This window comes from Haemaphysalis longicornis, unplaced genomic scaffold, assembly GCF_048455015.1.
Source record: "Haemaphysalis longicornis isolate Haplotype H1 unplaced genomic scaffold, Haemaphysalis longicornis Haplotype H1 scaffold_40, whole genome shotgun sequence".
Classification (NCBI taxonomy): domain Eukaryota; kingdom Metazoa; phylum Arthropoda; class Arachnida; order Ixodida; family Ixodidae; genus Haemaphysalis; species Haemaphysalis longicornis.
In genome coordinates, this window is record NW_027526362.1 from 1,724,353 (window position 1) to 1,740,747 (window position 16,395).

The 16,395-nt window shown below is 44.2% G+C and overlaps 1 protein-coding gene across 3 annotated transcripts in view; it reads right to left on the bottom strand.

Annotated features, from left to right (window-relative positions):
• The window catches only part of LOC144137553 (diuretic hormone receptor-like), a 291,661-nt gene that overhangs the window by 44,086 nt on the left and 231,180 nt on the right, over positions 1 to 16,395 (bottom strand). For all 3 annotated transcript variants that reach the window (XM_077669485.1, XM_077669484.1, XM_077669483.1), the window contains 4 exons: positions 10,120 to 10,240; positions 7,232 to 7,382; positions 4,869 to 4,956; positions 927 to 993 (listed from right to left, as the gene is read on the bottom strand). In XM_077669485.1, coding sequence (XP_077525611.1) covers positions 927 to 993; positions 4,869 to 4,956; positions 7,232 to 7,382; positions 10,120 to 10,240 — 427 coding nt within the window. The remainder of the gene's footprint in view (positions 1 to 926; positions 994 to 4,868; positions 4,957 to 7,231; positions 7,383 to 10,119; positions 10,241 to 16,395) is intronic.

A 16,395-nucleotide genomic window follows, 5' to 3' on the forward strand; every position in this document is an offset into this window, starting at 1 on the left:
CATTTTATAGGCGTCGCTGTAATAACGCCACGCGCGAAAGGTAGTAATGTTGGCTTCTCTTCGAGACGTCAACGTGAGCGACAAGGAATACTTCAGGCTTGCACATTGATGCACTTACATATTATCGATGACCCTTTCCTACACCTCCTGTTTTTGGTAACGCCAGAATTACACCCCCTCAAAATAAAAAAAAATGCGCACAGTCACTTCTTAGTTAAATCCTACGCTTTTCAAGTACTCTTTCGAAATGCAAAAATATTTAGTTTGTCGGTTCAAGACGGCTCTAGTTTACCGCCAACCTAAAAACAGCTTTTCAGCCTTGTCGGCTGATCTTCTTCTATCACCTCTAGGAAACATTTCGTATAGGAAAAAAACCTGAGAGAAAAAAAAGCCCTGGGTTGCTTCGCTTTTGCGACATTTTTTTTCTGTGAACATTCTCGTGCTCGTATAAATCAGCAACTTTCTTAATCTATCCCTATCTGCAGTTTTGAAGCTTCTTGATCAATGTTGTCTTAGTTTGTGCACAACCAAGCTACAGACCAACCTTTGTTGAGAAAAGCGCTTCTGCGGACAGTCATTAAGTGTAGTTACTTACAATGTATCATCAGAAGTGTTTATTGCCGTGTCCAGCTTGATATGTTACACCAATCTTTCGTATATAAATAATACCTTTTTTCTTACGTTAGAAAGAAATTTTTCGCGTTAGCTACACTGTAGAAAGAACCAACAGGTGTATGGGAAAGACTTTTATTTTTTATGCGCGCAGAAGGGCTATTCCCACGAGCGTTTGGGTTTTCATTTCCTTACTAAACATGAGCACGGCACATTTTATTCTCGCTATCAGGTGAAGAACACGTTCACCAAAACACGATTCCGACACGCCCAGCTCTCTTACAGAAATAGTACTTGGGTAAGAAATCACTTACCAACAATACGCCGATTACTGGTACTATGAAGATACAATCATAGAGATCTCTCATCTGCCACACACACCTGTAAGAAACAAAAGGGCGAAAATACACCTCAATAATGGCTATATCTGCGACATTTCAGCTGGTATTCGATGAGAAAATATAATGGAACCAATACATTCTTATGGTTGGGCAGTGAATTAATCGTAAAGGGCACAGTTGCCCAAAACAATAACCGTCGCACTGTGGATTCATAAATTGGTTTCGCAATTTCCGTAAAGATAGACGCGCAGCGCAAGTAACACACAAAAAATTGTCGCCTAAACTCGAATGCTTAATTTTGATTTGGTCACATCATTTTTGTCAAAAGGCTTATTTTTTTCTGCTTCTTAATTTTTTGTTTTCCACACTTCTGTCCGACCAGGTATGTGCATTCACGCTAATATAACGATTAAAAGTGAAGCTTCTGACACATCGGACGTTTTGCCGAAATGCTATGCATTTCCAAGTTCGTATTTTTGCCATCTTTCATTTCGTGTTTTCAGCGTTCTTTTGCAGGCTTGTCTCGGTTGATTCTTTGGTTTTTTTGCGGGAGATGTACAAGATGCATGTTTGCGGTTTCGTGAGATCACTTTTGTTACATTTTTATTGTTTTTATTTTTCGTATGCTTTTGGTATTTAAAAATTTTGCCCCCCCCCCCTCCCCCCCGAATTATTTCCATTTACGATATCATAACGATTACCTGTGGAACGTCCGCCAAATCTGCATCTTTGTGGAAATGCAGGGCATGGCACGGTTATTCGCCTTTTTGCTGTTTTTTATTTCGTCTTTTGATCGATCTTTTGCACGCTTTTTTTCTTCATTTTATGGTTTTGGGGGGAGGTGTATAAATGTGGTAATTTTTTATTGTTTCACATAATTTTTTCGAAAATTTTATTTTTTTTTCAATTTTCCTTCTTTTTATTTAAACATCCTTCCGGACAAACTATATCCATCAACGATATTACAACGAATCAAGGTGGCACTTCCGCCAAATCGGCATTTTTGCGGAAATGCCGAACGTTACACTGTCCCGGCTGTGGCGTATTTGGCAAAGACTGCTCCGCCTTAAAACTTGTATAAAAGTGACTGATGTGAGGAATTTCTTGAAAAGCGTTCACTTCTTGCAAATAAACTTAAGCTCCGCATTGTGTCTTCCTTCTGAGCCCCTGCAATTACGCGCACGGTCTTTTTTAACCGACAGTATCCTGTAAATGGGAGTTCAAAATAATCATTGACAATTTACTGGGCGTGAATTGCAAAGGGTACGTATGTTGTAATCTGACGAAGGTGTAGAAAAAGCAATTAGGAATTTATATTTTCCCATTTGTTAAAACTATTCAAAGACTTACTGGCACTACAATTCCTATCAAATGACCATTCTCCGAATCCCTTTACCGAATTTTTCGGCCTGATGACTCTGCTAAAATCTTTTTTTGGTGACATCCATCTGCACTACCACGCAGGGTGATATATATTTAAGTCGTGCTGCAGGCATTTCTGGGATAAGAAAAACGAATAGATGCTCGAGAACATTCAAACACGGCTCAGTGCTCCTTTTTGTAATTTATAGTGCAACGCCTGAGGCGCCGGTATTGTCGACGTATTTATAATATTGGCTGCAAGATATTGTGTGTCAAGGACAAATTTTTCGCATCAAGAAACGAGCAGTGCAAGCGGCATTGTTTTCTTTGCCATTATTCAAATGGAATTCGGTTATTCTTCTATAAATCTTCGTGCTCATGAGCCCGGGGACGCGGGTTAGATTTCGGCAGCGACGGCCGCTTTTCTGTTGGAGGCGAAAAGCGAGAATTCCCGTGGGTTCGAGATTTTGACGCATTTTAAAGATCCCCACGTGGTCAAAATTAATCCGTAGGCTTCGACTACGGCTCCAGGTCGCGGGTTCGATTCCCGGCCGCGGCGGCCGCTTTTCTGATGGAGGCGAAAAGCAAAAACGCCTGTGTGTACGATATTTCGGCGCACGATAAAGACCCCCAGGTGGTCAAAATTAATCCGGAGCCCTCCACTACGGCGCGCCTCATCGCCTGCGTTGCGTCGGCGCGTTAAACCCCACAATCAATCAATCAATCAATCGACTACGGCTCCTCATAATCAATTAAATTATTATTTTGTAAATATTTTTTGCGACACCTTCTTCTCACTTAGTCTAACAAAAGCGACATTATTGCTTTAAATAAAACTTTTTGATGACTAAAGAATGACTTTGTGGTTTTTGTACGTTATTTATTCCTTATAAGTTCTTTTTGTACGCTTTCTAATGTTTTATCTAACATTTAAAACCGTTCTTCACATAGCTGAGAGCAAAGACTTAGAGTAAAATAATTATATGAAAGGAGAGAAATTTGCATTTAAGAAGATTCTTACACCTTAGAGCTTTTCGGAGTCAATTTTACAATTGTTTCTTTGGCACGAAAATGGAACGCAGTTATTCGGATGGGTTATACGGACAGACTACGCAAACATCTTGCTAGAACACATCGCGCGAAAAAATTCTTAGAAATGCTTGAATTAAACCGGTTGGACGTATTTAAACTCTTTATTCAAAACGCGTACAACGGAGAAGCGCTTGTCTGTAAAATACGTTTAAAATTTTACCCACCCTAAATTTGTGTTTTTTTACACTTCACCAGTACGCTTTCGTCTGCGCAGCATCAGAAACAAAATCCCCGTGCAACGTGAGTTTTTTAATCAGGATCAGGGTAATCAGAACGCGAAGTAGAGCACAGGATCCGACGAAGCGGAACTTAGTGCCCTCTGAGTAGTTCTTCACGACCACATCCTGAAGCCATCAAGCTTGACGCTTCACCAGAGCACAAATAATATGCGCCTCCAATTCACAAGTCTTGTACATCCCGATGGCACTGCAAGCCCTTTCTTCGGAACCACGTTTCGCAATAAAAATTTAAAAAATGTTCGCTTCCGCCTTGTGAACCTCGGAAACGTCCGCACTGGTAATCGAAGATTCCTCGAGCGGAAAATTAAATGCGACAAGCCAACTTGCGAATTTTCTTTCTTTAGCTAGTTTAACGTGAGCGCTCAATATCTGGATGTCATACATTTTTACCACTCTATGTGTGCAATTTTTAATGACAACGCCAAAATACACGAATGTCTTCCTTCAATGTACCCGTCTGCTTTAACCGCGTTTTCTCTTTGCACATAGTTTAACCTCGGAACGCACCGCATCCAGTACACGTTGGTCTGTTAAATTTCATAGAGTGGATTCAAATAAGCTTGATGTAGAAGCATCACCTCGAAGAAGTGTTCACGAATAAACAGCACACATATATTTCATTGGTGTGCTGCGACCTAACAGTACCTGGGAGTAGCCGAATTGCAGCCCCCAATGCTTTATTAGACTGTGTAAGTACGGCTGGAGGAAAAACAGAAGCTTTCAGCTCTTGTGCACGCGTTGAAATTTCTGAAAAAGGTTTATTTAACATTAGAACTGTCTTCAAGCAAAGACATACGAAAGAGGTGAATGAAACAATAAAATGAAAGCCAGCTGCTTTCCATATTTTAACCTAACCTCTTGCTCCTCACTGCTACTTTAACACCATTAACTGTTATTAACGGCTCAGGCTTATGGTTTACAACACAGTGTTACACGTTTTTTTTCTGATGGCTGATTAATTTTAAACACACAGTGCCTAAATAATTAACATCATCACACTTAAAAGTAAGCTCTGATTTCGCATGTCATTCGTCTATTAAATGCTGCAGGAAGCAAGAGCACATGTGGTGGTCTACACCTTGCTCATGAGTAAGTATTGCATAGAATTTCACTTTATCACAACTAGCCCCAACAGATAACAAGAACGCTTCTGTCAATGACACTTTGTTGCATTCGTGTACCGAACAAGTATACGGCTCCTATTCCACTATAGTTTACTTACATGCCATCTGTCATGTTGAGGTCTCTGTGGCTTGAGCTTAGGTAAGACTTTGTAGTAGCCCAAACAGCAGTGATGAGGGCGGGGAGTCCTGTTGTGAAAACAACGAAGACAGTTCCATCTGTCATTACAAATATAACTTTTCTCGGAACTACAGTCTCTCTGAAGAGCGTAAAGATGAAACACCTGAATTTTAAGAAGGTGCACTGAGCAGCTGAATATTTTATTATTGTGGAGCATGCCAGACAAATCCGCGAAAAAATCCTGTCAAGAAAAATTTCCGCAAGACATTTTCATACTTCAATTCACTCTCAGCTGCACCTCTGTTCGAAATACATGTGCCATCTCAGTACTTTGACAACACTTCCTACTGCAACGTAATAAATGAATTATGAAGACGAAATACAACTTTGTTCATTTTGAAAAATTAGATTTTGATAGCTCGCTCAGCTGCATTCAAACCATGAAATACGTTTTTTTAACCTAAATTTGCAAGAAATATTCAAAACTTTTAATATTCACGCTAGAGTGACGTAATCTTGGCAGTGCTCCCGTAGTATGGGTGAGCACTAAAACATTATAATCAGTGCGTCAACATCGGCACGTTAACATTTAGGAGGTACGGTCAGGCGTGACTAGGGGCCCTAATACAACTTCCTATTTTCTCGGGAGTAGCTTAGGTTGGGGGCCTCCAATCGCCTAATCGCAAGTGTTTGTGTCATCATAGAGATGTTGCCCGCAAATGGCTTTGGAGTCGCCACTGCTTGATATGTTTTCTGTAGTATCTACCTGCAGGATTCAATAAATAAAAAATGATACATATATAATTTTTTATATGTTTGGGACAAAATTGGTATCATTGTGATGAGACGAAGTGGTGTTCTTAGTGAAGTAAACTTGTACTTTGTTTTCATAGCCCATTTACGACGCGACCGCATCGACATTTGAACACCGCTGATATGCGCACGAACGGACGAGAGACCACCGTTCTTCGTACGCCTTATGCGTGCGGCAAGGAAATTGTTTCAAAGGCACATTATTACTCTTCAGGTACCTAATTTGATTCAAAACACCCTGCCCCTAGGAACATCATATAGTTTACGCAACGGAGATAATACAATGTTTTTGGCTGCTGTAACTGGAGCCAGAATATTTCACAATTATCACCCGGTAGAGCTTCCGCTATTTTATGAGTCCGGTGTATAACGGTTCATAAAAAAACAGTTCACCAAAAAATGCATGTTATGGGTCAACCAGTGTATGCGGAAATCAGTAGTAAAGGGAATTTTGGGTACGTTTAATGCAAGCTTACTGGAGTATTTCAGGCATGAAGTCTTTTACCACCACTTTTCCCGGGTGTAAAATATCACCACCATGTACCCTGAAATCGAAGAAGATCTGCTCCTCGCAGCACTCCAGGATGTCGTCTTCTCAACTCAGTCCACCATGTTTCATTGCGATCCTAAGTGACTCCAAATTCTAAAATTTCGGCAATTCGTCCTGCTTTCCTTTGTCAGTAGCTTGAACGTGAATGACCATGACTGCGTGACCTCTTGTTATTTCCAGCTTGCTTTGTTGTCATGTTCTTTGAACTATCCATCCTAGCGTTATCTCCGCAGCCATTAGCTAGTCGCCTAGTCATCTTATTTGTCCCGAGAAAAACTCCCAATAAAAATCACAGTCCATTAGCAACCGTCTCGAACTGTTGTTTGTTTTGTTCTTCTCGTCGACAATCTCCAACTGTAGTTTCTTCATTTCTCCGCTGATTTCTTTTGTGGGTTCTGGCAGAAAATTACAGGATATCACGTTCACTTTTACTGCTTCAATAACAGTTTTGGAGCTTTTGGCTTGAGGACGTACTGTCACTTGTACCACGTCCATGATCTTCACTGTTTCATCACTGCCCAACGAGCCAATCGTTAACTTTTCTTGTTTGATTACCTTTGCTCCTATTCATTCCTATAATCCCGCTTCAATGAATGATCTTTTGTCGCCGCTGTCAAGTAAGAGTCGGACGCAGTTCCCCAATACTCCTCCTTTAATCCAAGCTACGGCAGTCTGTATTAGCATTCATTGCATTTCCTGCCATCCAGTGGTATGCATGCTACACGTTATCGAATCTCGTGGTTGAACCATTGCGGCATGTTCTTCTGCTTTTACTTTTTGTTTGGCTTTTTCTTCCGCGATAGAGGCCTCGGATCAGGCTGTATTCTTTGTTTAATGGCTGACAACTGATCGCGGGGGTCGCTGTTCGAGGATAAGATCTTCCTCTGCAAGGTAGATGATAGTGATATTTAACGCCTGGCAAATCACTTCAGCTTACACGTTGATAGCCCCACTACCAGAAACAGCACCTTTGAACTTACCCCAACCAATGAATGCGTAGACGTATATCCGGACCATTTCCACAGAAAACGTCTTCACGACCAGAATGTAGAGGTAGAGGCCCTCAACGAACATCCAAAAGAAGTTCGTTCCCATCAGGTACGTGAGTACAATGTACAAAGCGCAAGCAGCCTGCAAAAGGGCAACGAATCACCAAATTTTATTCTGTCAAACACTGCTCGCTCTCACGCTCACTGAAACATGCTTGGAGCTGTTATCATGACCACTGAAATCCGTCCAGAGATAATCAGCGAGTGCGTAAATTGACGCCATACTACGGTGGGGTTATGTGTAAAGAATAAAAGAGTTTACAGTTTAGGGTTTGCTTTCCCCAAGCTAAAGTCCGATATTATGCCACAGTTGATTAGACTGCTCCAGTTCAATTTTGACCTCTAGGAGTTCTTTAAAAGGTGTCATATTTCTTTTTGTAGAATTGAAATTTTCTCTCTTCAATAGGAACACAGATTTCGCGGCTCTGAATTGAACTAATGAAACCGCGACCAGCTGAGTGCGTTAACCACTTCCGTACCGGGAGAAGTAAGGCTTCCAAAACACGACAAAACCAAGTTCGTTAGGCTACACCATCCACCTGTTCTTGACATCCAACTCTGCATTTCTTGAAGTAAAAAATGATATTTATGTACGTAAAAGGCGAAGGGGAACTTCAGAAGTAGGAATAAAAGCAAGTTGTTTACAGGCCCACCTCATTTTGTCATAGTATACAGCCGTGCATTAAAATCGAGGTATCCGCAGCCGAAAAAGTGTAACAAATACGTGGTATTAACCACACACACATGCATCTAGCGCTAAAATACGGATACTAAATTCCCTTGTAGTGTAGTTGCGATTTGTTAAAGATATGCAAGCCACAATAATAACATGTTCGATAAACGAAGTTTCCTTAAAAAAACGCAAAACTTCAGAAAATGGCGTTCCCACGTACAACACGCACAAAAAATTTAATTTTTTCTGCTTATCAACCGTTTTTACGCTTTCATTTGCTCTTACGATGTACGCTTCGACCTTCAATACAATATTTACCCCAAAAAATGGCATCTCTGCTTAACTTTCGTGTACTTGGGGCGATTTGTGTGGTTTCGCAAATCCGAAACTGCATTTAAGTTTAAAACAAACGACAAACCAAAAAGCATCAGCAATACTCGCGTGAGAAATTAAAGATTAATTTAAAGGAACACCCATACTTATTTAAAGGAACACCCATACAATTAAACCTTGCAAAACCCTCAAGCAAACTGCATACACAAACCTTCTATCGCATAAAGTGAAGTAGTTTTGGCCGTCCACCGAATTGAGATAATTAAGGTTTCGTTGAGTCACAAATAGGATAAGTTGTATTCTTTCCTAGCGATGGCCTCAGTTCTGCAATTTTAGGGCCACGGGTAGCGTGATGGGGTTCGCAGCGCGTTGGCTGGTCGTGACAGTTCATAGAAGTCCCAGTCATAGCCCGGGGTTTAAAACGGTCAACTTCCCTCTGAACTGTCTCAGCGGCATTTACTACCATACATGGGCGAGGTATGCCCAGACGTGCTCCAAAATACGGAAGGAAGCGGGGGAAACAAACACTTCCCGGTATAAATATTGGCAAAGCATCGGATGCGCGAACCGAAGTTTGTTGTTAATGATGGTCAGCGCACTCAAAGACATACTCTTGTAGTCCACACTCTTCTTGTCCCGTTTTAGTCTGCGCTGACCATCATTAAATGCACTAAAACTCGCCCAATTAGCTACCCTATCGAGGTTTATAGGTTCCGCGCTACTTAGGGCGAATCCTTCTCTCAAGTTTCTTTTATTGCTGCCTCCTAATGGGGCTGTTTTTAGGCGAACAAGAAACCGACTATGACCCTTGTGCCATCGTAACGTTATGCACTTCTAAATCTCTCTTTGCGGCGTTCCTTGCGCGAGACCATCTCTCCCTAAAAAAAAAATATATATATATATATATATGTATATATATATATATATATATATATATATATATATATATATATATATATATATATAGTTACCAACTTTTTTAGCCAACTTATATAGTTACCAACTTTTTTTATATAGTTACCAATATCTTTTAGTTACCAACTATACATTTCGTGAGGGAACTGTAACAAAGTGGTGAGTCAGCAACAGCATGAAAAGAAGCAAGCACACATTGTCAACACGCGTAATTCACCTTACACGAAAAGAGTCGCTGCATCTCTTCATCGGCTTCTAAATAAGACAACAAAGCAGATTTCTAACGCGATGGATCAGTGAGGGAGACTATGGCTGTGGGTAGGGCATTCCATTCGTTCAGACACAAAGAAAGAGGTGAAAACTGGTATTTGTTAGTGAGCGAAAATATTGGTTTATTCTTCTGCGCATGGTCGATACGAGCAGATACGTGAGGAGCAGGGTGAATGACGCTTAGGGAAAAGGTGTGTCACTATTATACACAGAGAAAAAATAGGTGAAAAAAAATATAAAAAATAAATGTTTTTATATTTCAGTTTTTGCGCATATGCATGTGCGCGCATAGTATGGAAAGCAAGCAGTAAAGAACGTCAAGGGCTTATCATTTTATATTTAATAGAGAGCAGGGTTAACTGAGAACAGCTTAGCTTTGCCCGTTTACAAGGAGTTAGAATACTCACCTATGGGACAACCTTTAGCATCGTACCAAATTCACGTTCACATGTGATTTCAGTTCTAGCAACTGTCTGGAAAAAGCCTTAAGGCTAAGACTTTGGGTACGGGAGGCACCATTGTTCAACTTACTTTAATCTGAGAGGAAACAGCACGCAAAGAAGTTACCCTGTTTTAATGTAGCAAGCAAGGCATCAAACCTAAATTATTTAAAAGGTTGGGAACTCACCTTTTGAAAATTTGGCAGCGGAACTGACTGAAGCGTAGCTGTGAAGATCCAAGTGAGAGAAATTAAAAAGTATGTAATCATGAGATTCACGTGAATGGTGTTCCTTAGGCACCTCAGGTCCCTGAAAAAAAAGCGTAACAAATGACGAAAAAAATTTCATCCCCTTCTAACTGCAGCACGGAAAACGGCGTTACATGATAATGCCCTTATTGTAGTTGTTACCATATTACCCGTAAAATGGTTCTTCGCACATCTAGTTTTAAACAAAGGAGCAGTGGGAATACAGGCAGAAATTTCGTGCTCAAGAAATGCTGACACACCAGGAGGAGAGATTTTTATGTGTACGTAGAACGGCTATCCTGCAGAGGTGGTGCTAGTCAAAACTAGAGGTGGATTCGGAGATACACCCCATCTTTAATTTTTTCGCCGGTCCTCCTGCCAGACCTTTAGAGCCGGACTTCTGGGCTGTTGTAACCACTTACAATTTTGATGAGAAATTTATGTAAATTCAGGACCCTGAAGAAAAACTAGTTCCAAACAAGGAGCACTTAGCGACACATATATGTTGAAGGCGGCTATTCGCTGACAAAACAACCTTTTCTTCAGTCCCGCAATATACATCTGCATATTTTTTTTTCCTAATCGAGGCTTCTAACTCCCAAATCAAATGCGTTTTTTTTTTTCAATTGAGGCCACGCAAGGTGCTTCCCTTTGCGTACGTTTCAGATAAATAACAGTATGGACCCTCCGCATGGCTCGAGTCTCAATTGTTCCACCTCCTTTTTTCGTCATCCGTCATTTAACGGCGAAATTTTTTGTTGGACTACTTAAACCCTAATATTGTTGTCTGTCTGTCTGTCTGTCTGTCTGTCTGTCTGTCTGTCTGTCTGTCTGTCTGTCTGTCCGTCCGTCCGTCCGTCCGTCCATCCGTCTGTCCTTTGATTCAGCTTTCTGGCGAAAAGTTACAGGAATACTTGAACGACCAATTTATATAGGCAAAACTTTTCCAAATCACCAAATCTGCAAACACACTTCATACTTGCAAACATTGTTCAGCAAAAAGAAAACATTAGGCATATGTTATGCAAAGCATCATTACATAGGTGCTATTTGCAGTCCTCTATTTATCAAAATTACATGGCTGCTCGATTTTTCGATATCATATCTGTGCATCCCGCCTTTTTCGAAAAGAATCTGTCCACATTTATGAGTAAAAAAACCGAATGAGCGCATGCGTACGTATTATTTCTAGATTTCCTTGCACAAGTAAACCGACATTTGCCGACGCACATCGTGCATGTGCCAATTGCCGCTCAACCATCCCTGCTGTTTCAGTGGCTCTTTCGTTGAAGTATCCTGGTTGACTAGATTGAGTTCATTGTTATCATAAAGATACAATGAACCACGCTCCTATTTTACCAAGAAATAGTGCGAGCTAGCCAGGATTGAGTTTATCGATCAACGAAGACAAAAAAAAATTTGATGCCATTAAGACACCATTTCATCTCACCAGCAATTGTATCTATTTTATGGAAAACTTCAAACAAATAACAGAGATATTGTTACGAAACATTTGATACGCTCGCTGTGAAGGGTACCTCGTTTAATTTGGTGGGGAGTGCTGTTGCTGATGGCGGCTACCTTGCTACTCCCATCGTGGACGTTCTATTGACGTGAAATGATGCGCTGCCCCACACCGTGGTCACCATCAACCAGAACCACGTTTGCTGGCCTAGGCGTTGCGCTGCTGAGTGCGAGGTCGTGGGTTCGATTTCCGGCCACGGTGGCCGCTTTTCCGATGGAGGCGAAAAGCAAAAACGCCCGTGTGTACCAGATTTCGGCGCACTTTAAAGATCCCCAGGTGGTCAAAATTAATCCGGAGCCCTCCACTACGGCGCGCCTCATCGCCTCCGTTGCGTCGGCGCGTTAAACCCTACAATCAATCAACGTTTGCTGGCCTCTCCTCAAATTTGCGCTCCATACTCACCTACTTCCAGAAGGTATTACAGTCGCCACTCTCACCCTTCTAGCGGCAGCTGAAGTTTCGGCATTTGCGTTAGACCGTGACCCACTTGAACAACGTGGATCCAACCATCGACGTGCGTCGCCATATAAATTTGCACCCGTGATCAGCCAGGACCTATCTCAAGCTCAAGCAAGCAAACTGCGATGGCTTTTGTCATAATTTGAAGACGTCTTTGACAAAGGTGACAAGCCCTTGGGGCAAAGCACAACTGTGATGCACCATATCGATAGAGCTGATGCCAGGCCTATCCATCGCCAGCCGTACCGTGTTCTCATTCCGAACGAGGAGTCATCCAGCAAGAGTTTGAGAAAATTCTCGCAGAGAACATAATTGAACCATCGTGTAGTCCATGGACTTCACCGGTCGTGTTAGTAAAAAAAAAACGGCACATAGCGCTTCTGTGTGGACACCACCCCTTGAACCGGGTTACCAAGAAAGATGTTTACCCTCTACCCAGGATCGACGATGCCCGAAATTGCCTTCATGGGGCCATATACATCTCCTCCATGGACCTTCGCTCAGGTTATTGGCAGATTGCAGTTGATGAGCTGTACCGAAAAACGACCGCTTTCGTCACTCCCGATGGATTATATCAGTTTAAGGTTATGCCGTTCGGAATGCGGAATGCGCCATCCACCTTTTAGCGCATGATGGACTCTCTACTGCACAGATTTAAATTGTTCACTTGTCTCTCCGATCTCGATGACGTCATCGTCTGTTCTTCCTCATTCGAGACTCATCTCCAGCACCAGAGTGAAATTCTTCCTCTTTTCCGTCAGGCCAACCTGCAGCTCAACTCAGTGAAGTGGCACTTCGCCAGGCGTGAACTAACCATTTTGGGCAACGTCGTCGACGCTCAAGGAGTACAGCCTGATCTCGATAAGATCAAAGCAGTTAAGGACTTCCCTGTGGCCCGCTCATCGAAAGACGTCCGCAGTTTTGTGATCCTCTGCTTATATTTCCAACGTTTTATAAGACGCTTTGCTGACATCGCCCGTTCTCTAACCGATCTCATGATAAAGGACACCATCTTTTCGTGGTGCCCGGAACAGGCCAAAGCCTTCACCAATTCTGGTGCATCTCCTCACCACTTTGCGAATTTTAGCCAACTTCGATGTGTCCGCAACCGCCGAAATCCGGACTGACGCTAGCGGCCATGGCATTGGAGTCGTCCTAGCTCAGCCGCCTCCTATCTCCACCCGAAAGAAATTATTCCATCACAGAACGGGAGTGTCTCGCTTTTGTGTGGACTGTGGGCAAATTTCGTTTATACCTCTACGGCCGACCGTTTTCCGTTGTGACGGATCATCACGCGCTCTGTTGGTTAGCCTCACTGAAAGACCCTGCAGGCCGCTTTGGTCGTTGGGCTCTCCACCTACAGGAGTATTCTTATTCACTCCCATACAAATCGGGCCGCCTGCACCAGGACGCCGACTGTCGTTCCCGCTACCCCGTCGAACCTCCTGAGCCTGCGTGTTCCGACGCATTTCCATCCCTACTGACCATTTCCAATATCCAGCAGCTTGGTGAGCAGCAGCTCCCGGATGCATTTTTGCGCTAGATTATGACGCCTGAGTAACGCTCCTTCGGAGCCATCAGTACGATTCTTCCCACTTAAGTACGGTGTGCTTTATCGTAAGAATGCACGCCTGGAACGTCTCGAGCTGCTCTTTGTTGCACCTTAGCACCTTCGTTTGGACCTCCTCAAGCAACTGAACGACCATCCAACAGCTGGCCATTTCAGAGTTTATAGAACATACGGCCGTGTCCGACGGCGTTTCTTTTGGCCAGGACTTTACCGCTCTATTCCCCATCACGTCGGTGCATGCGACAAGTGCGAACGTCGGAAAGCACCAACGACGCCGCCCGGCGGCCCTCTTCAGCCACTGGGCATACCGGTCGAACCATTTTCCCGCGTTGGTTTAGACCTTCTTAGCCACTTTCCCCAGTCTGCGGCCTGAAATGGGTGGATTGCAGTGGCCACTGATTATGCGACACGCTACGCAATAACACGGGCCCTTCCAACCGGATGCGCTACCGATGTCGCAGATTTTCTGATTTACAAGGTGATCCTCCGTCATGGTGCTCCTCGCCAGCTATTGAATGACCGTGGACCAAACTTCTTGTTGTAAGTAGTCGACATGCTTCGCTCGTGCGCAACCACGCACAAATTGATGACTTCCTACCATCGGCAGACCAACGGTCTTACAGAGCGGCCTAACAGAACTGTAACGGATATGTTTTCCATGTACGTTTCGAATGACCATCGCGACTGGAACATTGCTTTGCATTTCATTGCACTCGCATACAACTCCTCCCGTCATGACATCGCCGGATTTTCTCATTTTAGATGCGACGCTGAAAGGAGCATCCCTTGCCGGCGGCCCTGTCCAGCGTCCGTTGTCGTCGTTGTCCGCGTCCGCACGAGCTGCGCCTCTCCTCCACACACCCCCTCTCCTCTCGCCGTGATAGCGCGCCCTCTCCCCCAACATCTGTGGCGCGCGATGTGCGGCGCACTCTCTCACTCCGCCGGTGGGCGGCGCTGCGCGCGGCGCAAGCGCGCTGTGCGCGTGTGCAGCGCCCTCTCTCTCCGCGGTCTCCTCTCCTTCGGGCGCGCTGCGCATATAAGCGGAGTGCCGCGCATAGAGTTTCATACTAATATATACTAGAGGGAAATCTGGCGCTGCATTCGCGGGCCGCCGTGGGCGGCGCCATTGCAGCTAGCCACGTTCCTCGCCTCCTTGGCTTGGTTAACCACATGACTTCTTTTTCGTCTTGAAGCCAAAAGGGATAACATTGTTTTTTTGCTCATCTTCCATGAAGCTTCTGAATAATCTCTGACAAATCAATCTTTATGGAGCTTTAATTTTTTAATAACAGAACAAATTCGATTAATTTTCTGCAGTAATATTGTTGCATTTTTGCAGCCAAAGCCAACTTTTCAGCCTGTTCGTGAGCCATGCCAAGTACAAGTGTAACGTGCCTGCCCGGTACATGACGGCACGCTCGCTGAAGCGCGGCTCCCCTAGACAGTGGCGCCAGATTTCCCTCTAGTATATATTAGTATGAAACTCTATGGTGCCGCGCTCCGGCCGGTCTCTTAGTGGACGGTAGCCCGCGCTACGCTCTCTCTCTCTCTCTCTCTCTCTCTCTCTCTCTCTCTCTCTCTCTCTCTCTCTCTCTCTCTCTCTCTCTCTCTCTCTCTCGCATTACCCGACGATTGCTCACGCAATTCGAGTAATCGACCCAACGGAAACGCACAATGGAACCCCCTTCAGCGTCGCATCACACCAGGGTCCCGCGAGGGGAGGTGGGCGTAATTTTTTCCCTCCTCTTCGTTCGAGAGCCGGTCTTCACCACGAACGCCTTACTCGAACAAACCACGCCACCTTCTGGTTATGCACAAGACGCCATTGCCCTGGCTGACTTCCCCCGCAGCATAGCAGGCATCAGGCTTACGTCATACCAGGATTCTCAAACGTCCCGTTACGATCGACGCCACAGCACCCGCCACTTTGAGCCAGGTTCCCTCGTGCTGCTCTGGTGTCATGCGCGCCAAGTAGGGCGTTCTGAGAAGCTTCTCGCCCGTTACTGCGGACCCTACCGTGTACTGCGCCAAGTGACTGAGGTGAACTATGACATCACCCCTGTCGTTCCATTCGATTCATCCAGCCCTCCGAAGAGTAACACCGTCCATGTCGTCCGTCTAAATCCCTACCGTTCACAGCCTACAGTTCTGTCCTGAGCAGCACCGAGACGGTGCTCTTACGGGAGGGGGTTCTGTTACGAGAGATTTGATACGCTCGCTGTAAATGGTACGCGAGATGCGCTGTGGGTCGGGATCGTCATGAACAAGGGGAGATGAAGAAGACACAGACGGAGACGCGCGTGTAGTTCGGTCCCTTGCTTGGGTGGCGGTGTCTTTTTACTGTTCCTTCTGTAACCGGCCACTTGTAAATACCGGTCTACCTCGTATCAGCATTACGGAAACGAGGTGCAGCAGTGCCGACTCCACAGTCACTTCCTCGCAACTTTCTATGACGTCAGCTAGTCTTTAGTGTGATTGGTGGCCGCCCCCCCAAGCCACCGTGAAGAAACATGACCGGCCGATTGTAGCGAGGCCTCTAGTTTAGCTTTATCGTATGAACGCTAACCTGCGCTTAACCCATCAAGAAGTATGACCCATATTACGTCACTCTTGCCCATAACACGTGACTGTGGCGAGAAATGTTAACAATTCGTTATTTTGG